General features: G+C 45.4%; 1 protein-coding gene across 1 annotated transcript in view; it reads right to left on the bottom strand.

The window, feature by feature from the left end:
- The window catches only part of LOC142774266 (uncharacterized), a 447394-nt gene extending 428064 nt beyond the window's left edge, over positions 1–19330 (bottom strand). The window contains exon 1 of the mRNA XM_075874657.1: positions 19157–19330. Within this exon, the coding sequence (XP_075730772.1) occupies positions 19157–19330 (174 nt within the window). The remainder of the gene's footprint in view (positions 1–19156) is intronic.
- Positions 19331–27727: the final 8397 nt, after the last annotated feature.

Here is a 27727-nt window from a genome sequence, read left to right as displayed (position 1 = left end):
GTGTTTTCTAGCTGACTTGTAGGTGATGTCGAAGACATACTCCTGTAAACGTATAATCCACCAACCCAAGCGTCCAGACAAGTTCTTCAACGTGGAAAGCCAGCATAGGGCGTGGTGGTCGGTAACGATCATGAAATGACGGTCGTGGAGGTAGAAACGGAACTTTTGCACTGCCCAGACCACAGCTAAGCACTCCTGCTCCGTTATGGTATAGTTCTTCTCGGTCGTGGTCAATACTCTACTGGCATACGCAACTACTCTCTCTTGTGAAGAGGTGTTGCGTTAGAGCAGAACGGCACTTATACGTATATAGGATGGTGGAGCGTCCGTATATAGGATGGTTAGGGCGGCCTCATCAAAGTGGCGGAGTACAGGTTCGGACGTGAGGGCACACTTTAACAGGTCAAATGCCGTTTGACATTCTTCCGGCCACAGAAAGGGCACGCCGGAAGCAAGAAGCTGGTGCAGTGGAGCCGCTATTGATGCGAAGTTTCGTGTAAAACGGCGACAATAGGAGGCGAGACCAAGAAAACTTCGCAACTCCTTCGGCCTTTCGGGGCGCAGAAAGCGAAGCACCGCGGCAATTTTGTCCGGATCCGGCCGAATTTCGTCTTTGCTCATGACGTGGCCCAAAACCTTGATAGCTTTTGTGGCGAAACGGCATTTTTTCGTGTTGAGTTGGAGACCAGCGGCGGCAAGGCACGTCAGAACGTCATCCGAACGTTGCAGGTGCTGAGGAAACGTTGACGAAAAAATGACGATGTCGTCCAAGCAGCAGAGACAGGTCTTCTATTTAAGGCCGCGCAGCACGGTATCGATCATGCGCTCAAATGTAGCGGGCGCGTTGCCCAGCCCGAAAGGCATAACGTTGAATTCGTATAGCCCGTCGGGGTTGCGAATGCCGTTTTCTCTTTATGCTCTTTGTGCTTAGGAATTTACCAGTATCCGGAACGCAAGTCGAAGCAGGAAAAGTATTTCGCGCCTTGTAGAGAATCAAGGGCGTCGTCAATGCGAGGCATTGGGTACAGATCCTTGCGACTGATCTTGTTGAGAGCCCTGAAATCGACGCAAAAGCGCATGTAGCCATCCTTCTTGCGAACCAGAACCATAGGCGACAATCAAGGGCTAGATGAAGGGCGAATTATCTCTCGTTTGAGCATGTCAGCTACGTTTTCTTCGATGATTTTTCTCTCAGCAAGAGACACGCTGTAGGGCCGGCGGCATACAACAAATGTTCCGACTGTGTGGATTCGATGCGTTATAGTAGTAGCGCGGCCCAGCGTCGAGGAGTAAACGTCGATGAAACTTGCGTGTTTCTTTAACAAAGCAAGTAGCTGTTGCGTCTGTGAAGGTGTCAAGTCGTCGCTAATGGCTGCACTAAAGGCGAAAGAAGAAGCAGGCTCACTCCTAGGGCTTTCGTTGGAGGAGACGGCATGAAATGGCATGACGCACGCAGGCTCGGGATCCGTCACGCAGGCCACCGTGGTGTTCTGGGGAAGTAGAATTTTTCGGATGTGGTATTCACAGCGGTGACAAGTGCGGAACCAATAAGAAACCCGACTACACTGGAAGCGAGAATGATGCCTTTACCGACGCAACTAAATGATGGTGAGACGAAGACGTCGCCATGGTCGATGTGCTTAGAGGTAATAGCTACAATCCGCTCTTGACCTGGTGGTAATTCGGTATCTTCCGCAGCTGTCAAACGAAGTGGCCTCTGGGGGTCGTCGTTGAGCGTGCAGTTCGTGTCGGTGTGGTGGACGACACGTTGGCCACAACAAATAGCCGCGGAGGCCGAAGCAAGAAAATCCCACCCTAAAATTAATTGGTGAGAGAAGTCAATCAGGACGGTGAACTGAATGTGATGTCGGATACCATCAATAAAAACGTGGGCTGTGCAGAAAGCGGAAGGGCGAATGGTATACCGCGGCGCAGCAACCAACGTGGGTCCATCGTAAGGGGTCATCACTTTTTTCAGGCGTTGGCCTAAATCGACGCGCATAACAGAACATGCCGCACCCGTGTCCACCAGAGCATCCACGTACACTCCTACAACCGAAATCATGTTGCACGGGCCTGATGGAGGAATATTAGTTCTAATTCGGGGATGCAGTTTTTCCCCCAGACACTGCATCACTTTGTTTTCCGAATGACTGTTAGTGATGAATGAGGCAGGCTGAAGTGGGGAGGAGGAGCGGCGAAAGGGTGATGGTGAACGGCGTCTGGAGTTCCGGCTGTTCCGAGGTGTACTCGATGCGGGCGGAGAGGGAGACCGGTGTGGAGGTGATGAGTGGCGTTGAGCTTGATAGTACACACCTCGTTCACGAATGTCGTAACCGTGGCGTTCGTCTTGCTGGCGCTTGCGGCAGAAACGAGAAATGTGGCCGCGATACCCACAGTAATAGCAGACGGGGCGGGACGAGCGCCAGGATGGGGAGTAGAAGGCATTAAGGGCACTTGGAGATAGTGCGCTCAGGTGTGCCGAAGAAGGGTCAGGTGGCATCGAACAGTAGTTGACCGGGGGAGCGGCAGCAACTGACGCGTAGGACGCGTGTCACTTGTACGTTGCTCGGAGGCGCGGCAGCGACTTGAGCGTAGGTTGATATGGTGCGAGAAACAGGTGGTTGTACGATATCAGGGCTGGTCGTGGAGGTAAGTTGATCCCTGATGAGGTCGCGCAAAGGAACTTCTGAAAACTGCGTTGAACGCGGTGAAGAATGTGTGAAGCCCATAGACCACAATTCTTCTCGTATAATGTCCCGGACGTGGTCACGCAGATGGCCTTAGGACGTGGAGTGGTGGTCGCCAATGTCCGTTTGGAGACGAACGGAGTCGAGCAAATCAAGGCGCTGGCATGTCGCGACGACGTCAGCGATGGTAGCCGGATTTTGTGCAGCAAGGGCATTAAAAGCTACCGGTCCAATGCCTTTCAAGATGTGGCGTATTTTGTCCGATTCTGGCATAGATGAATTGACACGCTGGCACAGTGAAAGGACATCCTCAATGTAGAAAGTGTAAGATTTGCCGGCATGTTGTCAGCGAGTATCGAGGGTCCTCTTCGCGACGGTGGAACGAATGGCCGATGTCCCAAAAACATTTCGCAGCTGATGCTGGTAGGTCGCTCAGTCGGGTAAGTCAATGACGTGGTTGAAATACCATGTCTTCGCCACACCGGCCAGGTAGAAAGAGACGTAACGGAGCTTGGCGCTATCGTCGAAGTGATTAGCAACACTCACGTGGCTCTACTCATCGAGCCAGTCTTCTACGTCTTCCCCGCGAAGACCGGCGAAGAGAGGGGGACCACGCTGGTGGCTGTGTATGTAAACAGGAGGCACGGCAGAAGACAGCGAGGGAGAGATGACAGCAGCGATGGTAGCAGCGCCGGCAGGCTCGTTCTGTGACATGCGGCCAGACAGTGGGGGCAATCGGCGGCCTGAACGCAGCTCCAGGGAGTCGAGCGAAGTGGGAGAGGACCGAGGACCGAAAATCCACCTACATCACGTATGAATTCGTGGTTGAGACAGCGTTTATTCAGCCCAAGGGCTCAGCAACGAACGGGCAGTCTCGGAACGAGCGTGCACACACACGATGATGTTCGTGGTGACACCCAGTGAAGATGAGGACAGAGACCGAGGTGGATGACGATGATTATGATAATGCATATATGAAAAGAAGTGCATGAGAAATGCCCAGAATATATATATATATATATATATATATATTCATGAGAAATGCCCAGAATATATATATATATATATATATATATATATATATATATATATATATATATATATATATATATATATATATATATATATATATAATATGACGCTATGATGACTGGGAGACGTGGCCTGGCTCATACGCCATGTTTATTTCGTTCTGACTTCTTCCTCCTCGGCTTCTACTACAAGTCACTGCCATTCTACGTCACATAATTCCCCCTGCCCCTGAAAGAATGCGTGAGTTACAATCAACAAAGAAACAAAAAGCATAAAGTGAAACATGTGAAAATGCGCGGTAGTTCGATTTCAGGAGGGAGTTTCTTAACTCGCACAAAAGCTTCACAGTATAGGGCAGCAGTCCGGTCATATCTAGGGTAGCTCTGGTGGACGAGGCTGGCTGTTGTGCCCTGGATAGCATAACCCTGCCCTGCACATCTCCATTGATGATGACACGACATGAGGTCTTGTGAAGAATGAACAAGGCTTGAAATCTGTGTAGCATTGGATTGACGGACGTCTTTGGAATCGAATCCAGCGCCGTCATGGCAATAGATGCTTTGCTTCTAGTCGGCGCGTGTGAGAACCGAGTATGATGGGACGATATCTTTTTTTCTTCGTTGTATACGTAGTATCTTCATGTCTCTTTCATAACTTTCTGTGGCGTTCTCTCAGTTTGTTGGATCGCAGATATGGCTTTGAGAACTGGTGCAGAAAATTTTGTAGACGTTGCTTTCTGCAAAGATGGCTTAGGCATCGACTTTGTCTTTGCTTCTTGAATTGCTGTTGTTTCTGATGACCTTTGAGCTACACGTGTACTCGTGAGGAGGTTTCACTTCATCGTTGTTCTTGTTTGAGTAGCCGTTGTAGTTCGTGGAGGTCGTGATGTTGCCTTTGTTGAAATTGCTTGTTTTTTTTTGCGAAAGTTGGTCAGATGGGCATCTTTCAGGAGCATGAGTCTGCTTTTCTTTGCATGGTGATGTGATCAATAGATAGCAGGTAGTTGATACTGTACTGCTGGCCTTGTCTTGCGATGACAGCATCGTGACAGACTGATGAGAAATCTCCCAAGATGGTTGTGAGTCGTCATTGATAGTTAATGCTTCTGTCAGTTGAAAAAGCGCCGGCGTTGGTGGATTCGAAATTCCTGCAGTGCTTTGACTCACATGTGTGTTATCGCTTGACGATGAGAGCACAACAGACTTGGCTTCGGGTGGTTCTGATGGCGTATGTTCTTCTTTTTGCAGCGTGATTAGGCTGAGAATGCGTGTCGAACGACCCTGGTACACAACATCAGGGTATGGGCTGGTATTGTGAGGATTCACCAGTACGTCATGCCTCAATTCCGTCGCACGTTCGAAACCGTCTCGGCCTTGTGTGTGACACGAAGCATCAAGGAATTCGGGTGGTTCAGTAAAATGTGAAGTGTTGTGGTGCAGTGAACACCTTGAAAATGTAGATTTAATTGCTCTTGGGAAAGCCGGCTTTAGGTTTTGTCTTTTGGCGAAATAGGCTAGATTCCTTTCGGTATACAGAGGCTTTATCTTGTCTGTTTTGATGTGCAAGTTACCAGTCAGTGTTCGAATGCGTGACATTTTTTCTGAAGCGTCATATGATGGTACAATAGTGTAACATTTACTCTGAAGTCTTGTTTGGGAAATACGCTTACTGCGGGAAGACTTCGCGTAACTGTGATGGTTGAGTTGAAAAGCCTTCAGCTGATGAGGTATGGACAAGTCTTTATCATAATCTTTGAAACGGGTGACCATTTCTTCTTTGATCTTTTTCCAAGACTCATCGTTCTCGAAGATGTGGGTGAGGTAAAATTTTAATGCCTCACCTGAGATGTAGTCAGTGAAGTTTGTGATCATCTCCCGTTCCGACCAGGATGCAGCGGCAGCGTGGAGCTCGAAAAGGTTGAACCAGTCCTGTACGGGTCCGTTGTCCGCTGATCCGGTGCACTTGGGGATGTCAAGGTCATCTGATGGTGCTGTCATGATGCTGGTCTTAGTGTAGATGTACTTTTGTGGTCCACGTTCGGTCACTGCGTCTTGCTGAGACGTTCGAAGATGGTGGCCGGTTGATGAAGTGGCCGCCAGGTCTTCATCCTGTTGGCTCGTGTGACGCTATGATGACTGGGAGACGTGGCCTGGCTGATACGCCATGTTTATTTCGTTCTGACTTCTTCCTCCTCGGCTTCTACTACAAGTCACTGCCATCCTACGTCATATATATATATATATATATATATATATTTATATATATATATATATATATATATATATATATATATATATATATATATATATATATATATATATATATATCGCTGGGCCCTGCAGATTCATCACATATTTATGAATGTTTGTGAGAACGCCTGCTCTTGTAACCATCGTTTTCAGATGACGAAACTTACTTTGTTGTCGTCTCTTCTAAAGCGAATGAAGGCACAGTTCGGCAAACTTGTGGAGCTCTCTCAGACTCACTCAAGCAATATATTTCCCCCTTTTGACTCACTTGGACTCACACTCACGAACATTTTCTTCAACGGGGCTCAGGCTGATTCAAACTCGCCAATGCATTACTCATCCGGATTCACGGTTTCATGTGAGTCTGAGTGAGTCAAATCGAGTGAGTAATGAGTTCGCTAGCCTAGTATTAGCTTCTTCCACTATAGTGTCGATGCTCTTTAACGCCGATATCTCAATTAGTGGATGTTCTTCTTGGCACTGTTGGACATGTTTCGCATGTATCTTCGATTATCAAATTTGAGTAAATCAGTAAGGACATTTTTTTTGAAGAATGGCAACATAAGATACATCTATGGAAAACTTCCGTGGAAGAGTTTGGTGGGGCAGAGAGAGAGAGACAAAAAGTTTATTGTGGCGGAAAAGCTGAGAGGTCAAGGCATTGTCCTACATTATTCGCGCCTCTGATCGATAAACATTAAAATGATGGGTAAACACACCGCTTTTGAATATTTGTGAGTAGACGGGAGTGTAAAGGTGAATGCAGGTAAGGCTGCCTTAATTTTGAGGTTGACTACACAGGACCTTTGTTCGGTAAAACAAAGTAAAACTTACTGAGACTCACTCAAGAAATTAATTTCGCACTTTAGACTCACTCGGCTTCAGATTCACAAAACATTTTTTATCCAAACTCACCCGGACTCACAAGCGAAAATTTTCTTCATCTGGACTCACTCGGACCCAGACTAATCCAAATACCACTCACCTAGACTTTTCAGACTCATAGCTCGATCGGAGTCGGAGCGAGTTATGACTGAGTTTGCAACCTGACCTATGGATGAGGGGGGAAACATGGCTGATTCTTCTTCATATGAATGGGTATAAAGCGATAGTAAAGCGTGGCTTCAGGGAAATAGTGGATTGTTTAGCCCTTGATAAACACACGTACTCGATATGCACGTATTCAAAGCGTCGTCAATTCAGCAGGAAAATTGCACGGTATGCGCTTGCGAGTTATGCAGTATAGCCAACGTCTGTGCTCATGCATAAACTGCCCCAAAGTACTTTTCAACATGTTGCTAGTTGAGAGAAGCCGCTGCTCGCAACAGTGAAGTATTGGTTTTGTTTTCACATTACACGTTGTGACTTTGTGTCTTAGGACGCGAGAAGAGAAAGTTGTGCCTTTTACGAGGACACCAAAAAGCTACCTCTGCATCGCATTATGAAAATAAAAAACAAATGTGCAGCAGGGTACGACAAAATGAAACCTGTGCCGATAAAATACGTGGCCGATGTGTTATCTGCTCCCTTAGCGCATATTATCAATCTTTCTTTCTCCACGGGCATTTTCCCAGATAATCTGAAAATTGCTCGCGTATGTCCGATCTTTAAAGGCGGCAATCCGAAACACATAACCAACTATCGGCCCATATCAGTGCTACCTGTTCATTCGAAAGTTTACGAAAGTACATTGAACAAGCGGCTTCAGGATTTTTTGATAAATACACTGTTATGAATAATGCGCAATTTGGCTTCCAAAAAAATAAGTCTGCAGAGCTTGCATTACTTCAAATAAAAGATCACATAATAGAGAATTTTGAGAAAAAATTATATACAGTTGGGCTATTCATAGATCCGCGCAAAGCGTTTGATACCGTATGTCATGACATCCTCTTGCATAAATTAAGCTCATGTGGTATACGAGGAATTGCATACAACCAATCGAAAAGTTATTTAGCAAATCGACACCAATTTGTGAGCATAAATAACGTGCAATCAGACTACGTCGTGGTCGAGAAAGGAGTGCCGCAGGGATCCATTCTGGGTCTCCTTCTATTTATAATTTATATCAATGATCTTTGCCACATTCCAGATTGCCCCAAACTAGTAATGTACGCGGACGACACAAACATTTTTTTCGAGGGTTCTTCACTCGTCGACCTTGAAGAGAACGTGAATGTTTTTTTGAATCGACTCTCGTCATAGTTAAAACCGAATAGGTTGTGCTTAAACGCAACTAAGACCAAGTACATTCTGTTTGCGCCCGTGAATAAACCAAGAAATTTTAATATGACTATTACCTACCAGGGACACATATTAGAACAAGTTAACAGCCAAAAGTTCCTAGGTGTCTGGTTTCAAGAAGACCTATCTTGGAATGAGCACATAGCAAAGTTAAAGTCAGAACTAAGTAAAAGTATTGGCTGCTTATACAGGTTAAATTCTCTCGTAGCACTGTGGCTAAAAAACATCCTTTATTATACACTCTTCTACTCACGACTTTTTTACTGCGCTCTTGTGTGGGGGACTACAACACTGACGAACTATTGTAAATTGGTTATTCTACAAAAGACGGTTCTGAGAATCTTTGAAGACTTTCGTGGCCCTATACGTGACTTGCAGACAGAAGCGCTATTTTCGAAATATCGCATGCTCAAAGCAAGCCAGATTTACTATTCTAAGTTATTTCGGTACATAAAACGCAATAGACTCTACCATTCACTGGATTCTCGTAGTTCTCTGTACGATTTTCGTACTTACGCTTGAAGGACTCCGAAGACTCGAACGATCTACGGATGACAACACTCATCTTTTCAGATACACACGTTTTTAAACAAAATCGACAGCCTCCTAGATATAAATTGTACAGTTTCCAAGCAAACAATAAGGATGGTACTGATCGAGAACAACATTAAATTTTCTTGACTATCGTTCTATATGTCCTCTTTGCCTAAGTTGTATCTGATGCTTTTTATGCGTGTGTTCTTTTCCTAAGCTTCCCTGTGTATGTGTTATTTTTGTATATCTCTGCAATAGTCATGAAAAATCGCAACTTATATCTATTGGTATTTAAAACATTAGGATGGTTATGTATATTTCTGTTTACTATAAATAACACTTTATTACTGCTGTATGTGTTACAGTATTTGCACATGTACCCTATGTATTTTTGTATATTTTTCTATTTTTTCTGTATCCTGCAAAATTCCTATGTAAACCTGTCTGCCTCACTGTATTTGGAGCAAAGGCCCTTTGTCAGGCTTTCAGCCTTTTGCTTTCGCTCCATTTTCTATACTGGCACAGAAAGAAACAAATAAAGAAAGAAGAAGAAGAAAGATATAGAAAGCTGATTACGAACCATGCGCCGTACCGAACGACTTTGCGTATGAGCTGTGTGCAAAAGCTCCACCCACGTAGCTGTCCCTTCATTCCCAATACAATGTGTCCCCAACTAGGCTGAGCGTCATGACACAGTAGTGTAATTCACCGCTCACAAACAACGCCACCATACCGCCTCACTCCGCCGAGCCCTACCCAAACAGGGTGGGTTCTAATACTCACCACAGATGGTTAATTGGACAGCTAAGTGGACGGTGGCCATAATAATTAAGTCCCATTCAAATGCTAACATAGCGAGCATAATAGACAACTTCGAGATGACAGCATGGGAGACAAAAACAGATACGCAGGCTACTTCTCTGTTAAGACAAGATGGCGACTCCGCGAAGTCCTTAGATTGCTTGGGTCCTGCTGGTATGAACGCCTGCGCTCAAGTAGATGTGTTTCTATGCACTTATTGCGAGCTATGCTCAACTTTCCGTAGATTCAAACATGAAAGAAAAAATTGGGAAATATCACGTACAGTAGGAATTGATGATATGCGAAGCACGTGTGAGAAAGGTTGATATGTCACCTTAAAACCACCACAGCGTTACGAGGTGAAGATTAACTATGCCATACATAACTTCCGTGTCATGAATAACTGTTTCGATGTATCGTTTACCTTCATCATCTCTTCCCGTCACATGATATTAAATTTAGTATAGATGTGGAGCTAGCGAAACGACCACGAGCACGCTATGAGCGTAGGATGTTGTCATCTTCTTACATGGCACGAAGTGTCAGTATTATCATGTTTGCACCAGTCATATATTTTGTCATTCGTTGACGTCACGTTACACCAAAGTTGGTATATGGGGAGCTAGCAAAACGGCCACGAGCACATCATGAAGGGCCCAATATACTCCAATGTAGCGTTGACGCGCGCCCACGCTGGGCACAGTGACGCTACGTTAGCAAAGCGCGAGCTCTCTGGTCTGACACCAGGCGCGACTGGCACGACCAGGGTCCTTCGGCGCAGCCCAACGGCAACCAGCCCGAAATGCGACATGCTGTATTTCGCGCCGATGCGTTATGTAGACAACACTGCGTCTCCCTCTTTTCGTGACGCAGGGACGCCGGACGCGCTAAAACGCGCATGCGTCAAAGTAACGCAGCGCGGCGCGCGCCTGCGACTATATGCCAGAACCGGTGCCTGGCTTTGCAACGCCGGCGGGACCCGACGAAATGAACGCCGGTGAGCACGCGCACCGTGCCAAGTCAAAATGTAATTGCGCCTTGACTGTCACGTGTAGTCTTGTTCTCACATGACACGCATCTCATGATTATCGTGTTTGCATTAATCACATACCTTCGTCATCCATTGACGTCAAGTAGTACCAAATTTGGCATATGTAAAGCTATCGAAACGACCGCGAGCCCATCATGAGTGTGGCATGTAGTCAGGTTGTTACATGACACGCATGTTGTGATTATCATGTTTGCACTAGTCACATACCTTTGTCATTCATTCACGCACCGTAATACCAAACTTAGTATATGTGACGCTAGCCAAATGGCCATGAGCGCATCATGAGCGTGGCATGTAGTCATGTTATTACATGACGCACAAGTCATGATTTTCATGTTAGGGTCTGTCACTTGTGGTTGGCATGCAATCATGTCATACCATATCGGTTTTACAACATACCATGCGAACAATTTGATTGATTGATATGTGGGCTTTAATGTCCCAAAACCACCATATGATTGTAAGATACGCCGTAGTGGGGGATCCGGAAATTTCGACCACCTGGGGTTCTTTAACGTACACCCAAATCTGAGTACACGGGCCCACAACATTTCCGCCTCCATTAGAAATGGTCATGCGAACGAAACCACCGAAAAAGCTGCAGGACTATGAAATGTAAATCATAACATTAATGACATCCATGTCATGGTTTTCATGCTAGGACTAGTTAAATATGTTCTTCATACAATCATGTTATGCCGTACCAAGTTTGGTATTGATACCATTAGCGAAACGGCCAGGAAAGCTAAAAGTTGTAGGCGGCTTGATAGATAGATAGATAGATAGATAGATAGATAGATAGATAGATAGATAGATAGATAGATAGATAGATAGATAGATAGATAGATAGATAGATGGATGGATGGATGGATGGATGGATGGATGGATGGATGGATGGATGGATGGATGGATGGATGGATGGATGGATGGATGGATGGATGGATGGATGGATGGATGGATGGATGGATGGATAGATGGATAGATGGATAGATGGATAGATAGATAGATAGATAGATAGATAGATAGATAGATAGATAGATAGATAGATAGATAGATAGATAGATAGATAGATAGATAGATAGATAGATAGATAGATAGACGACGACGATGATGATGATGATGGGTGGATGCACCGCAGGAACACTGGGTTAAACACAACCATACGATGCTTCGAATCTAAAAAATTGTGATAGTTTATTGCCATAAGAATGTGACGTGAACAATGACGTTCCAGATAGTGTAGTCATCATGGCGTTGCTATGGCATCACTGTGACGTCACGTAACACGACGTGTCGGGTTGTCGTCACCAAGTGACGTAATTGCTTGGTCAAAGGTGAGCCGACACCGGAGGCATGGCTCAACCACCTAAGTTGCAGGAAAACATTGGGAAAGGGGCATGGCAGGATCTATAAATCGACTTAGACGAAAATAGCCTTTGAGTTGATTAAGCAGGATAGTTCTCGTTCTTCGTAAAGTTCATGCAAGGAAATCGGAAGCAGTCATCCTTACGTATTCTCTCTCATTATGTACTGCACTTTCTGCAGCAAAAAAAAAACCACTCATCGGTATGTTTAGCAATTTGATGCCAGAAAACCTGAGTAAATTACACTTGCTATGCATACCTTGCCACTGCGGGATTTATCTGCATGAGATGGCAGACTCTTTAACCACAGCATCTTTAAACGAACCCCTCTTCTAAATTTTACCTTATACTACTTACGGGACAACACTAAGATTTAAAAATGCTTGTTTGCACAAGAAAATAGACCAATTATGACTGGATAAAATCAGAGGCTTTCTATATCTAATATTTTCTCAAATAAACAGTGGTGTGTATTTCGGCAGTTATAAATTACGATCACCAGATTACACTGTGAAATTCCGCATCTGAAGTACTATTTAAATAAAGCTCTGCTCACAGCGTATCCGTTATGTGTCTGTTGCAAGGAAATATCAACAACAGACCACTTTTTTTCATTCTGTTGCCAAGATTCTCATCAAAGCAAAAGATACTTTGTCGATCTAATTCAAAATCTAGGTTTCGAAATAGATGTTGCCGTAATTTCATCCTTTAGAGAGCTCACATTAGGTAATGGTCACAGGTACGTTTGCTTTGCCGTGTTTGCGTAAGTAACGGAAACAAAAATATTATATATTATTTTTATATTCTTATTCTTATTTTTGGCTCTGAGCCTATCTGATTGCCTGATCGTTCCTTCGTGAAGCATTTTCATTCAACAATATTCACAATTTCATATTGTAAACTTTATTTCTAATGGATGTTTTATGTTCATATCCCACTAACTTAATGACTCCACCAACTTAAAGAGTGTTACTCCCACTAACTTAAAGATTTTGGCGCCCGGTTTTTGGGCAATCCCCATTTGTGGCCTACTGTCAGAAACGTGAGAGGATCGTCACTGTCCTCATAAGTCACTTATGAATCCAACAATTGAAATATATAATAATAAACTTCACTATTATCATGTATTTTGACACCGCCCTCTGTCATTTTAATAAAGTCGAAATCATCAACCAGACGCAGAAGCTGCGGGAAACCGCATACGATTCTCCCTTTATTTTTTAAACAGTCTCATGTGTAGCATTCTGGCTCTTCACCCCTGAGCTGCTTTGTCGGGAATGTGCTTCAACTCTCGCACGACATTTTCAAGTACCGTTCAATGTCTTTTTTTTTCGCCCGAAGAATTAAAATGAAAAAAGAAAACTGCGCTTCAAAGCCCAGCCTTTTACGTCGTGTACATTCGATGCCGCGTCAGGACGACAGCTGCATGGTCGAAATAGTAATTGAAGGAGCGCGTTCGCACAAACAGGCTACGCCGATGTCGCGTTGCGTAGAGGCCATCTCACCGAGCCCCGTTTCGTTTCTGGCTTCGCTCGAGCGGCGCAGATGTTTGCCAGACTCGAAGCATGACCAGACACGCAAAGCAGGTGCAACCAGTAGAAGGCTGTTTATGATCAAAAACAGGTCCTCGTGATTCACGAGTGATAGATCCAAACTTAATGCTACACGTGGTCACGTATTTTTAATTTCGTATGTTACCGACCCATTACACGTGTGACCCATTGAATAAGAACAGATAGTTGGGGTTGTTGGAGTGCATATTGAGAGGATTTGCAGCGTGAGCATGGAAGGGCTGAAGGAAAAGTTGTAACAGCGAGGAACAGAAAAAAACGTCCCTCTTTGCTTTCGTTCTTCACTGTTATGCCTTTTCCTTCTGCACTTACGAGCTTGCGCAGCAAACTCTTTCAATAAGAACGTGATGATTGATATGTGGGCTTTAACGTGCCAAAACCAGCATATGATTATGAGAGACGCCGTAGTGGAGGGCTCCGGAAATTTCGACAACGTGGAGTTTTTTTTAAGGTGCACCCAAATTTGTGAACACGGTCCTACAGCATTTTCGCATGCATCGAAAATGCAGCCACCGTAGCCGGGATTCGACCCCGCGACCACGTGGGTTAGCAGCCGAGTACTTTAGCCAGTAGACCACCGTGGCGTGGCGGTATTCATGTGCATCGCCCTTGTACGAACGTGTGCCCGGATAGCAAGCATCAATATTGTTTTAGGAATTTCTTTGGAAAACTACCCAGTTCTTGGCCAATCCCTCAGCGTGGGTGTGTGCCACTTTCTTAGGTTCTACTCTGCTCAACTCGATCTTCCAATGAGATTTGAAGTTTTTGAAGTTTTGAAGTTTTATTCACATGAAATAAGTGCATTTTGTCTGCAAACAGTGTATCACCCCCTAGCCCAAGGCTAGTATTGGGGTCATTTACAGACGTATAATTACAGAAATACGTAATAATAAAAGGAGAAATAGCAGATAGAATGCATACACACACACACACACATATATATATATATATATATATATATATATATATATATATATATATATATTTAATTATTTATTTATTTATTTATTTATTTTCAAATACTGCAGCCCCGTTATGGGGCTATCGCAGGAGTGGGTACACAGCAAGAAATAATAAAAAGGTACAAAACAAACAGCTGAATACACAAGTACATTGGCAGATCATATGAATACAAAAATTTTACAAACAGAGTTATACAAACAATGAAAGGTTTACAGCACACCGTCTTTTAATGCCTTCAAAAATTCATCTTTCTGCAAAGACCGAATGTGACCTGGTATGAGGTTCCATATTTCAATACACCGAGGAAAAAAGGTGTATTTGAAGAAATCAGTACGAGGATGAAACACAGATACATTAGGTGCGTGGCTGTTTCTGGTGGATGATGGTTTGGCAGGTGTCATGTAGTTGTTGTGTGGTGAATATTGCGGTTAATTGAATAAAGAGTGAAAACAGTCTCAGAGACTCGATGTCTCGTCTTTTAGAAATGGATGATAGACCAAGCTGCGCTAGATGGCGTGATGGTGAAAAATTACAATCATAGCGTCTGTAAATGAATCGAATAGCTTTTTTCTGGATGGATTCAACGCGTTTTATGTCAGTGATCTTATAAGGGTACCATACAGTGGCTCCATACTCAAGGATCGGTCGTACGAGGGTTTTGTATGTAAGCAGTTTTGTTTCCCTTGGGGCTAAACGTAGTGAGCGGTTAAGCTATCCAAGTTTCTTCAGAGCCTTGTTGCATGTTGTATCGATGTGGCTAGACCAAGATAAGTTAGTAGTGAAAAGGAGACCAAGGTACTTATATTGTGAGACCCGCTGCATTACATAGTTATTAAAAGAATAATCAAACACAGATGGGGTTTTCTGTCTACTGAAACACATAGCAGCTGTCTTTTGAAAGTTAATGCTCATCTGCCAATTTTGGCACCACCTGCAAAAGTTTAGGAACGATGTATGGAGTGTATGATGATCATCAGGTGAATTTATTACGTGATATAAAACGCAGTCGTCAGCGTAAAGACGAATTTTAGTGAAAACTGTGCCGGGTAGGTCATTTATATATAACAGAAAAAGTAATGGCCCTAGCACGGATCCCTGGGGCACTCCGGAAGATACACGTGCTTTAGATGAATGGAAGGTGTTCAATGATACGTATTGGCTGCGACTTGAAAAGAAACTTCTAATCCACTGAACAATCGATTGGTTTTTAGTAAGAGATTGAGTTTATATAGAAGTTTTGAATGGATGACAGTATCGAAGGCTTTAGAAAAGTCTATGAATAATGCGTCCACCTGAAGACCTAAGTCAAGAGCTATAGATATGTCATGAGTGAATTCTGTCAGCTGAGTTATGGTACTAAATCCACGCCGGAAACCATGTTTTGCATTGGACAGAATATTGTTAGTTTCGAGAAAATTGATGATGTGTTTGAAGACAATATGTTCCAGTAGTTTGCATGAGTGAGAGGTTAATGATATAGGCCTGTAGTTCAATACAAATTGCCTACTACCTGATTTGTGAAGTGAAAGGACTTGTGCAATTTTCCACGGTGATGGAACAGTCGATGTTGATAATAATTTGTTGAAAATTACTGACAAGTATTGGCTTGTCCATAGAGAATAGCGATGAAGAAAAATAATATTAACATTGTCTGGGCTAGACGACTTTTTTGAATCAACATTTAAAATCAAATTTAAAAACACCTTCTGTAGACACAGAGACATCATGAATAGAAACAAGCGAGGCATGAAGTGGAGTGCAGGAAGAAATTTCGTGATTATCCTGAGCAAAGACAGACGTAAAGTATTCGTTAAATGCATTGGCAATGACCTGCGGCTGGCTAGTAGGAGTTTCATTAAAGACGAATGTACTAGTAGAGCATTCCTTTGGCGAGATTGAGTTCCAAAATTTTCGGGAATGATTCTTAACCATATTTGGCAAGGTAAACGAGAAAAAGAAGTCTTTAGCAGCATTTATTTTCCTACGAATTCCTCCTTCACTGTATTGAATTCAGCTCTACGCAGGGCATTGCCATTATGACTTGCATGCCTTAGTCTTGATAGTCGACGCTTTAAATGCAGTATTTCTCTCGTTATCCATGGAAGTTCAGTATTTTTCTTTTTAGTTTTTAGTGGTACATGTATTTCAATACATACTATAACAATGTTTTCAAAATAAGACACCAAACTGTTGACATCACCAGTATAGTTAAGTTTTTAAAATGTCAAACTCGCTTCTTAAGGTGTCAATTATAGACACATCGTCAGCCAGGCTATAATCGCGAAAAGTTGTATATTCATAGCGGCGTTTCGGAACTGGACAATTAAGAGAGATTAGTACACCTTTATGATCAGAAATACCATTAATGACCTGAGCTGTAAACCCCCTTGTATACAGTAAAGCACTGAGAAAAACGCAGTCCAGTATAGCATTGTCCCTTGTGGCATCAGTGACAACTTGTTTAAGACCTAAGTTTAGTGAAAAATTAATCACCCTTCTACAAATTGATGAATCGGTGCCCAAGGTGGAGAGCTATAGCCATAAATTGCCAGGCACATTAAAGTCTCCCATGCAAATTAGGTTACCTGAAAAAAAGCCTTTTTGTTGTACAAAACTACTGAGTACTGTTAACTGATCTGGTGATGAACCTGGGGTACGCTAAAATACACCGACAATTGGAGAGTTCGCGATATGAACTTTGCACCAGACGGTTTCAATATCTGCAGGTGACTTTAATACAGAAAAACTCAAATCAGACCTCAAGAAGATGGCAACGCCGCCACCTCGGCCATGCAATCGATCAGTATGAACAACATTGAACCCTGGTGGAGTAATTTCAGAATCATATATGTCTAATGAAGCCAGGTTTCCGTGACGCCAATAATGTGAGGACCATAGGTAGCAAGCAAGTGTACAAAATCAGGAAATTTATTAGTGAGACTTCTGGCATTTATATTGAGAATATACACCTTATCATGATTCGGTCATTTCCTAAGAGTGGGGCGTTTAGAAAACTGTTTGGTGGATTTTACTAATGAGTTGGAAATACAATCCCAGTCATACCACGCATTATCTATATATACATGATCGTACCTTAATTGCACAGTGAAACCGACATTCCTAAAGGATGCAGTGGCGTCCCATAGTTTTCGGCGAATAATCCATATGTGTTCAGAGAAGTCCTCCGTTATACGCGTTTTAGAACCCTTCAGCTTAAAGCCATTCTTCAGCACCTTAATCTTTTCGCGGAAGTCAAGAAGCTTAAGAATGACCAAGCGAGGTTTACTAACAAAGTATCAACCGATCCTGTGGAATCGTTCGATCGGCGGAAATTCAACTTTAAGTATGTCTGAAAAAAACTTCGACAGACTGGCCTTTAAACAATCGCTATTTTCATCTTCCGATTCCTCCAGACCGTATATGATAAGGTTGTTTCTGCGCGAACGATTTTCTAAATCATCATTTCGAGAAGAAAGCTTGTTGACTGTAGAAGACAGCTTTTCAATTCGGCAACGCAGTTCGTCGTAGAATGCAGCATTGTGAGAAGGTCGAGTCTTCTCTAGAACAGTTAAACGCGTTTCGATAGCCTCAAACCGGGAGTTGACAGAGTTACGCAATTCCGCGACATCTTGTTCTATTAGATGCGGAGCATCTAATACTCGAGGCTTGTAGTGCGGCGCCGTCCGCAAGCTTCCTCCTCCTTCTTCCACCATCTGTGCATCCCTTCCTCCTCTACACACCGCGCGCGCTTCACTCCTCCACCATCTGTGCACCCTTCCTCCTCTACACACCGCGTGCGCTTCTCCTCTTCACGAACATTCGCTAGCTGTATAATGTAGCGCGCATGCGCCGTCACGCTTCGAGAACATCGGCAGCTGACGCGCGCGCATGCGCCGTTGCGCTTCTCCCCCTTCTCGAACATTCGACAGCTGACAGTGCATGCGCCGTCGCGCTGTATATATACTCAAGGTCGGCGCTCGCTCGCTCAGTTGCCGCTCGTCGGTTGGTTTGTACGGCGCGTCGACGTCCAAGGTCGCGGTGAAAGGAATTCCAATGAATCCACAAACACAATGATCGACGTCCCTTCGACCAGCGCCGCCCTTTCGCATACGTGTGTACGTGTTCACTCATTTAACACCCCCTGCTACAACCACGTTAACCAATTTAGCCATCGACCCAAGTAAGTCGCAATTTAACACCCCATTTCACAACCACGTTAACCAATTTAGCCATCGACCCAAGTAAGTCGCACTTTAACACCCCGTTAACCAATTATATGCTCCGCATCCTCCTCAGTGTTCCCCCGAGGGAAGCTGCGGGCAATTTTTTTTTTCTTTTGGCCAGGTAGAATTTGAGAAAACATTTATGAAACAGACTATTCATTGTCGGCATCAGAACTTGATAGATTATTAGAATCCGTTCGAGTAGGAGAACCTGTGCGCGATGTAAGGCCTTAGTTAGCCAAATTAGCCCGAGTTAGCCTTTGCGGAGGTCCCGGGTTTAACTCCACATCGCCGCTTAGTAAGAGACTACACAGGCCGTGTACAATATCAGCGTATGATGAAGTAAGCATAAATGAGCAATTGTGGGGGCAAGGTACCAGCAGCAAAAATCGATCGCCAGAACGAAGGCAATAGGCATTGCTTAGGTAACGTACCTGCACAAGGAATAGACAGCGATTAAGCATTGTGCTGGTGCTGCTGTCACCTTCCCCACTGAAGCGATGCAGTTGCGGTGGCGCTTTTATATCCTTGACCACCGACGTCACATCGGTGGGCGTTTTCAGAAGTACGCTGTCATGGATGATGTCATCGAAGAAGGTTGCCGGCATGCTGACGAACGAACCATGTCTTTGCTCCGAGAGAAGGACAGGGCAGTCGGCGCGCACGCAAGCCAAAACTTGCGCGTGTCGATCAGGAACCGGTGAAACATCAAAAACCTTCGAAGATGTGGCTACCAAGGGAGCTGCCAGGCCAGCGCAAAACTGCACAAGGAACAGACAGCGATTAAGCATTGTGCTGGTGCTGCTGTCACCTTCCCCACTCATATATATATATATATATATATATATATATATATATATATATATATATATATATATATGTACACATCTGTTAACACATACCTATAAACACACATATTTAACAGACAAGAATATGTGGTATAGAACAATGAAACAGCATGTCGTGTATAACTTGTATGTGGTAAACATATCAAAATTGAGCGAGAAGAGAAAGAAAACAATAGAATCGATATAAGTGTATCTACGGATTAAGCGCACATCGTGGGCATTAGAGTTTATTCGGGAACTTACGAAGCCGCTTCAGATAACGCTGGAACCTTCGATGGCATGTGAATAAACGCCGACGCACTTCAAAGGGCCCCTGAACAACCTTTGAAAATACAAAGGGCGCGTTGCCCTCTCTCGCCTTTTCTGGTCCTGGCGGCCGAATTCCTTACGACAAGAGTTTGTTCGCGTGACTTTTCGCTTGGTCGATATGTGAGAGATGTCAAGTGTGAATTGTCTCATATACCCTGATTCGCCATGCAGTCATGTGCTCGTTCTGCCTTGTTTCGTTTCATTATCGAGCACGATAAACTCATGATACTTCACTTTCTGCGTTGGTGACGGCGCAAGCTGAAATAACAGCGTGCAGTTCATCATGCGATGCTGACTGGCTGATGCTTAGTGCTTGCGTTCCAAGAGTTTTGTGTGTATATACATAAGCGGTCAGAAGAAAATGGCGCTTGTAGAAAGAGCAGTGATGGCGAGAACGAAACTACCGTCCCGCCTTTCGACTCGTTGTGGTTCAGGGGCCCCCTGAACTCTTGGCTGATTACTGGACTGCCCACAACTGCTTACACCGCTATCAGTGTGCAGCGTCTACCGCTTGTACACTGCGCTTTCATTTGTTGGCTACGAGATAGCCCAAATAAGGAGTCTTGTACTTCCCAGTCTTGCTGGAGCATTCATCGCCACAACGCTGAGACAATATCGCTGGTGACTTACATAATTTTAATAATTAGAGGGGTTTTACGTCCCGAAATCGCGATACCATCAGGTGACCCTGCATTGATGGGCTACGAAATTTCGCATCATCTGGTGTTCTTATAGGTACGCTGCCATCGGACACTACACAGGTCTCTAGCAATCCACTTCTATCAAAACACGACAGCCGGGGACGGGATCAAAAAGACGACCTCGGGAAAGTGCCCTTCGTGTGAAACACTGTTTTTTTTTTGTGCCAATTATAGAAGACCTTGACTTTTGTGACCTCGTGTGTGGTCGTATGGAAGGCGTAGCTCGCCTTTATGACATGAGTGAGAAAAAGTAATAGGAACCAAGCCCCTTGAGGCCGAACCTTGTTGTCGTGAGCGTCCATCATGCTCCCTAATATTGAAGCTGAAACGGAACACCTGGACAGTGAAGAACAAAGACATTTCTATAGAAAACAGACTTCATGTGTATACCACACATAAACTTAATTTATTCATTCTTATATTATGACGTTTCAGTTGCAACGAGGTTTATTCGTCGTGAACTCGGGAACGAACAAGCGCAACGGACCCGACAAAGAAGCGCTCGTGCCAAGAAGATGATGATTGTCAGCCAGAACATATGATGATGATTGACTGCTGTTCAGATGAGCATGAAGCGCATAATAGATGCCTACACTGATCCCCACCCCCTACCCCCCCCCCCCCCGAGGAAGCGGCCAGCCTGGCCGCTGCGGGCGGGTAGTCAAGGTGACGAGGAACGTCGTGTGAAAAGCTTCATGCGGGAAACGTGTACAAGTTCAGTGCTGCGGTAGCGGCGGTCAGTTGGCACGACAAGAGGCGTCACACGATAGTTGACAGGTGAAGTCTGCTCTAAAACAACATATGGGCCGATGAATTGAGGCTGGAACTTGTCGCAGAGACCAGATGTGCGAATTGGTGTCAATAGCAGCACCTCGTTACCCGGTCGGAATGATACCACACGATGAGAGGTGTCGTAGACGGCCTTCCTTGCTTGTTGCGTAGCTTCCATGTTCATACGAGCGCGCTGGCAGCACTGGGCAAGGCGAGAAATATATTCTTCGCAAGAAGATGGTGATGTAGGGCCATTGCTGGTGAAGAAGGAAACATCAATAAAGAAAGTAGGTGAACGTCCGTAAACGAGATAAAACGGTGAGTAGCCGGTTGTGCGCTGAACAGCGGTGTAGTAGGCGAAAGTGAGGAACGATAGAAGTTTATCCCAGTTTCTGTGATCCGGTTGAATGTATACGGCGATCATGTCGGCAAGGGTTCGATGAAATCTCTCGGTCAGACCGTTTGTTTGAGGATGGTAGCTAGACGCCATCTTGTGTGTGGTACCAGAAACGCGAAGAACTTCACCTAAAATCTGTGATAAGAACACCTTTCCACGGTCACTCAGAAGTACACGAGGAGCACCATGACGTAGTATTATGGCCTGAAGGACGAAGTCAGCAACTTCTGATGCTGAACCAGTAGCTACTGAAGTTGTCTCGGCGTAGCGTGTCATATCGTCTACGGCGGTGACTATCCATCTATTTCCAGCACCAGTAACAGGAAGGGGTCCATAAAGATCGACACCGACGACCTCGAAAGGTGTTGTAGGGCACGTCATTGGCTGTAACTGACCAGCCGAAGAGATGTTGGAAGTTTGCGAAGTTGGCATGGAGAGCAGGAACCCACGTACTTTGCTACGCTGGTAGAAATACCAGGCCAATAAAAGCGGCTTCGAATGCGATCGTAGGTTTTGTGAAAGCCAAGGCGGCCAGCAGTCAATTCGTCATGAAAAGCGTTAAGTACATGATGTTGAAGGGCGCGTGGCAGAACAGGTACCCAGCGTTGGCCGTCAGGATGATATATGTGACGATACAGCACACCATCCTGAAACTTGAAGTGCTCGAGTTGTCGACGAAGGCGTGCATTGGTGGACGCGTAGCTCCCGAAAGGTGGTCTATAATGCGCCGACAATACGGGTCAGCCTGCTGGCGAGAACTGAAGGGTTGTTCATCGTCGATTGGCGGTTGGTACAGCGAGGCGAGAAAGGCAACAGAAGTGGGAGTCACGTCCGCACTGGTGTCGTTGGAAGTGGCAGCTGGGGTGTCGAACGACGCCGTAGGTAATGGGCAACGAGAAAGAGCGTCGGCGTCTTGATGTTTTTTGCCCGATTTATAAATAATCTCAAACTGATACTCCTGTAGGCGTAAAATCCAATGACCCAGCGTCCTGACAAGTTCTTCATTGTAGAAAGCCCGCATAAGGCGTGGTGGTCCGTTACGATGGTGAATGGACGGCCGTACAGATAAGGACGGAACTTTGTATGGACCAAACCACAGCGAGGCACTCCTGCTCAGTGATGGTATAAATTTTTTCGGTAGAAGTTAGCACTCGGCTAGCATATGCGATGACCCTTTCCCGTCCAGAGTTATCGCGTTGGAGGAGAACAGCACCTATACCGCAGCTGCTGGCGTCGGTATGCAGGAGTGTTGAGGCGGTGTCATCAAAATGGCAGAGTACAGGCTCTGACGTCAAAGCTTTCTTCAATAGGTGAAACGCCGACTGACATTCCTCGGACCACACAAAAGGTGCATTAGATTCAAGTAGTTTGTGAAGTGGCGCAGCTATTGAAGCGAAATTTCGTATGAAGCGACGAAAATATGATGCGAGGCCAAGAAAACTTCGCAAATCCTTAAGCCTAGTGGGGCATGGAAATCGAAGGACGGCAGCGATCTTTACGAGGTCAGGGCGAATACCGTCCTTGCTGACGACATGACCGAGAACCTTGATGGATTTGGTGGCGAAACGGCACTTATTAGTGTTGAGCTGCAGACCCGCACCGGCGAGGCATGTTAGGACGTCATCCAAGCGGCTAAGGTGCTGAGAAAACGTTGATGTAAAGATGATAATGTCATCAAGGTAGCAGAGACACATCTTCCATTTCAGACCACGCAGGACGGTGTCGATCATGCGTTCAAACGTCGCGGGTGCATTGCAGAGCCCGAAAGGCATCACGTTAAATTCGTATAGGCCATCGGGGGTTGCAAATGTCGTTTTTTCTTTGTCGTCATCGTGCATGAGAATTTGCCAATATTCCGAACGCAAATCAAGGCTTGAAAAGTATTCGGCGCCTTGCAGTGAATCAAGGGCGTCGTCGATGCGTGGCATGGGGTATACGTCCTTGCGTGTGATGTTGTTAAGTGCCCGGTAATCAACGCAAAAGCACACGGAGCCATCTTTTTTTCGTACCAAAACAACGGGTAATGACAAAGGGCTAGTTGATGGACGAATTATTTCTCGTTGGAGCATGTCAGCGACGTTTTCCTCGATGATTTTTCGCTCAGCGAGAGACATGCGGTACGGGCGGCGATGTACAATAGATGTTCCCTCCGTCTGAATGCGATGCGCTGCAGTGGTAGTTCGGCCCAACGTTGAGGAGCAGGTGTCGAAAGAATCGGCGTGTTTCGTTAATAACGCAAGCAACTGCTGCGCCTGCATAGCTGTTAAGTCATCATTGATAAGAGCTGTGAAGGGAGAGGATGAGGCAGGCTTACTCATAGAACGGTCGTTGGTAGAGGCAGGGTTAAGTGGCGTGACGCTGACAGGCTCAGCATCCACAACACAGGCTACTGCAGTGCCCTCTGGCAGGAGAACTTTCTCTGGCGTTTCATTCGTAGCAATGACGAGCGCGGAGCCATGGTGAAAGCGTACGACACCTGATGCAAGGGCTATGCCTTTTGCGACGCAAGTCGACGAAGGGGACACCAAGACGTCACCATGGTCGATGTCCTTAGAGATCAGGGTCACAATTCATTCTTGATGTGGCGGTAGTTCGAGATCTTCGCGAGCGAACAGGCGTAGAGGCTTGTAGACGCCTTCGTCGAGCATGGAGTCCGTATTAGTTAGGTTCAGAATCCGTTCACCTCAACATATAGCGGCTGAAGAAGAAGATAGGAAGTCCCACCCTAGAATTAGCTGGTGAGAGCACCGGGTAAGCACAGTGAACTCGATGTAATGCAAAATGTCATCAATAAACAAGCGAGCAGTACAAAGAGCAAAAGGGCGTATAGCGTTCCTCTGGGCTTCGACTAGAATGGGTCCATTATAAGGTGTCATTACTTTTTTCAGGCGTTTGCACAAATCATACCTAATCACAGAAACTGTAGCACCGGTGTCCACCAAAGCGTCCACGAGAACTCCTTTCCCCGTAACAGAAACCATGTTGAACGGGCGTGCTGGAGGACTATGACTCCTACTGTTACATGCAGTTTCTCCTCCGAAAACTGCATCATTTAGTTTTCCGACCGGTTGTCAGTAGTAAACGAGGCTGGCCGAAGAGGAGAGGAGGAACGACGGAAGGGCGAAGGTGATTGGCGTCGGCTTGAACGATAAGTGTTCCGCGTCTCAGTCGACGCGGGCAGAGATGGAGACCGCTGCTGTCCAGAGGAATAACGCCGAGCGTAAGAATTTCCACTGGAAAAGTCCCGTTCGCGCATGTCGTACCCGCGCCGCTCGTCCTGCTGGCGCTTGCGGCAGAAGCGCGATATATGGCCACGATATTCACAGTAAAAGCATGTTGGGCGAGACGGGCGGCGGCCTGAACGGAGCTCCAGCGAGTAGGCGTTGTAAGGAGAGGTACTGCGAACGTCAATCCACCTCCACCACGTATGATGTCTCGGTTGTAACGAGGTTTATTCGTCGTGAACTCGGGAACGAACAAGCGCAACGGACCCGACAAAGAAGCGCTCGTGCCAAGAAGATGATGATTGTCAGCAAGAACATAAGATGATGATTGACTGCTCTTCAGATGAGAATGAAGCGCATAATAGATGCCTACAATATGCATAATCATTACGTGTGTGACAGCACAATACATTATCAGCAGTGCCGTCCATGCGTCCTTTATTCTAGTGGCCCACTTCAACGTAGACATTATGTACCTTGGGACCCAGCTTCGCCAGCTCATCATCATTCTTTTTTATTTTTGCTGCGCATTTGAAACTAAGTCATTGTAGACAATTAGAGTTTATTAGAAACAAAAGTAAGGAAACTCAAAATACAGTGAATGCAAGCCATGCAGCACGTATTACTAGCTTAAAACCAGCGCGACGCAGACACGGAACAAGAGGCACAAGGGACCAGAGCTAGTAAACTATGTGCATTTTAGTATTCTTCTCCGTGTCGGCTTTGTGCTCTGCTTTTATCTATAAGAATTAGCACTAACATGCCACACAGGCAAGATACGCCACACGGGCAAACACAAACAATGACAATGATGATGACTGCTTATTTGACATGGCTCATAATTATTCTAGGATTGTGGCGAAGATAATAATAATAATAAAAGTTGTAGAAGTTTAACGTCCGAAACCACCATGTTATTATGAAAGGGGCCGTAGTAGAGGGATCTGGTAATTTCAACCACGTGGAGTTCTTTAACGTGCACCTAAATCTGAGCACATGGGCTCGAAGCATCATTGTCTCCAAAGAAAATGCGGCCGCCGCCACCGGGATTCGAACCCTCGACCTTCGGGTCACCCGAGTGCTGCTGACCCAATTCGAGGGTTCGAATCCAATAAGTGGCGGTCGGCGGGACAGCGGCGCTCCTGGGTGCAATCGCTTTATGTTGTTCGAGTCGTCATCGTGTCCACTAAATGCCTCAAAGGCTTCAAAAGCAATCGCAAGTGCTGCGTAGCGCAGTGTACAAATAGAGGATCGACGAGAGTCAGCCTTCATTCCTTCCCAAAAGATGCAGCGAGGAAAAAAGACTGGATGGTGAAGTTGAGAATCGGCAAGTCGGTCACATCGCTGATGAGAGTTTTCAGCATGCACTTTTGTCAGCACCGACTATTTCTGCAGCAACGCAGGTAAGAAAACGAGAATATCTGATTTTCGCTTGCGTCAAGCCACAGTTTATGGTGTCCGTTACAGCTCGCCTCGTCAGAAACGCTTATGTTTACATCTTGGGGTGTATCCAGTATGCCATCACTATATAGGTCGAGCTGGAGCTGCACAGTTCTAGACAGTTCAGCGGGAACGAGCAGCTTAGGTTATCCCATATGCTTCAGAAATACGTAACTGTTCGTGAAAGAGGCACTCGACGTCTTGTGAAAAACGCCGAGTGCAAAGACGTAACTGTTTGTGAAACCGAGAGGAAGACGTAACTGTTTGTGAAAGACGCACTCGGCGTCTTATGAAAGGCGCACTCTGATACTCTCTGTGGGCGCCATATTGGATCGCACACTGCGCCTCCTATAGGCGATGAAACTTGCGAATAATCACCATGACCACACTCAGAAGTTGGCGGCTTCGGTAAAAATGAATAAAGTGTTGGTGCTTGCCATGCACTGCGTCACATATAATAATGCCGATGTCATCAACCGTACACCGAAGTTTTCGCAAACGGCAAACATGTCTCTCTAAGAAGCCTTAACAAATTTATGCTCAGTAATTCGGCTCTTCACCACCGTCGCACGCGCAACGTTTTCAACGCATGTCCACACTTCGTGCTTTTTCCGTGCGTGAATAAATAAACTGTGCTTAATAATCCGACCTCTTGCATCTTACAGTCTCGATGACGCGTCAAAGCAGCGAACCGTCGGAAGAGAAATTGAACGAGCGCGCTCGCACTAACAGGCTACGCCAAATGTCCTGATGAGTGCTTCGTTTTAGGCTTCGCCGAAACGGCGCAGCTGTTTCGCAGCCTCAAAGCAGGACCAGAGACAGGTTAGCAGGTGCAATCAGCGAAAGGGTGCTCCTCGATCAATACAAGGTCATCGCGAGTAATGTTTGCTAGCATATCACTTAGCGCCGCCATGGAAGGCGCTGTTATGGCGTGTTGTTCCTGTGGAATATTAACGTTGGTGTTCTAAAATGAGTTCGCCAGCGTGGCGTAGCTTCACTGTACGGGAGAAGGGGAACTTTAGGGGCTTTTTAACGTGATAGCGTTAGTGCTCGTGGCGCGAAAAATCCGCTGTCGGCATCGGCATCGCTGGTTGTGACCGAAAAATCGAGAAAGAAGCGAATAAAATAAGGAATATAATTTTGGTTCCATTGAGGATTGAACACGGGCCGTTCGCACGGCGAGTAGCTGTCCTACCACAAAGCCACCATGTTATTTTTTTCTTTAATGCATGAGATCACCAGTAAAGTACACACAACATACTTTTTCAGAAGTCAGGCAAACACACACAAGCGTCAAAAACGGGAAGCCACTCCG

The sequence above is a fragment of the Rhipicephalus microplus genome, chromosome 10, assembly GCF_043290135.1.
Source record: "Rhipicephalus microplus isolate Deutch F79 chromosome 10, USDA_Rmic, whole genome shotgun sequence".
Lineage (NCBI taxonomy): Eukaryota > Metazoa > Arthropoda > Arachnida > Ixodida > Ixodidae > Rhipicephalus > Rhipicephalus microplus.
The sequence above is the reverse complement of the archived record's forward strand: the minus strand, read 5'-3'. Positions and strand labels throughout refer to the sequence as shown.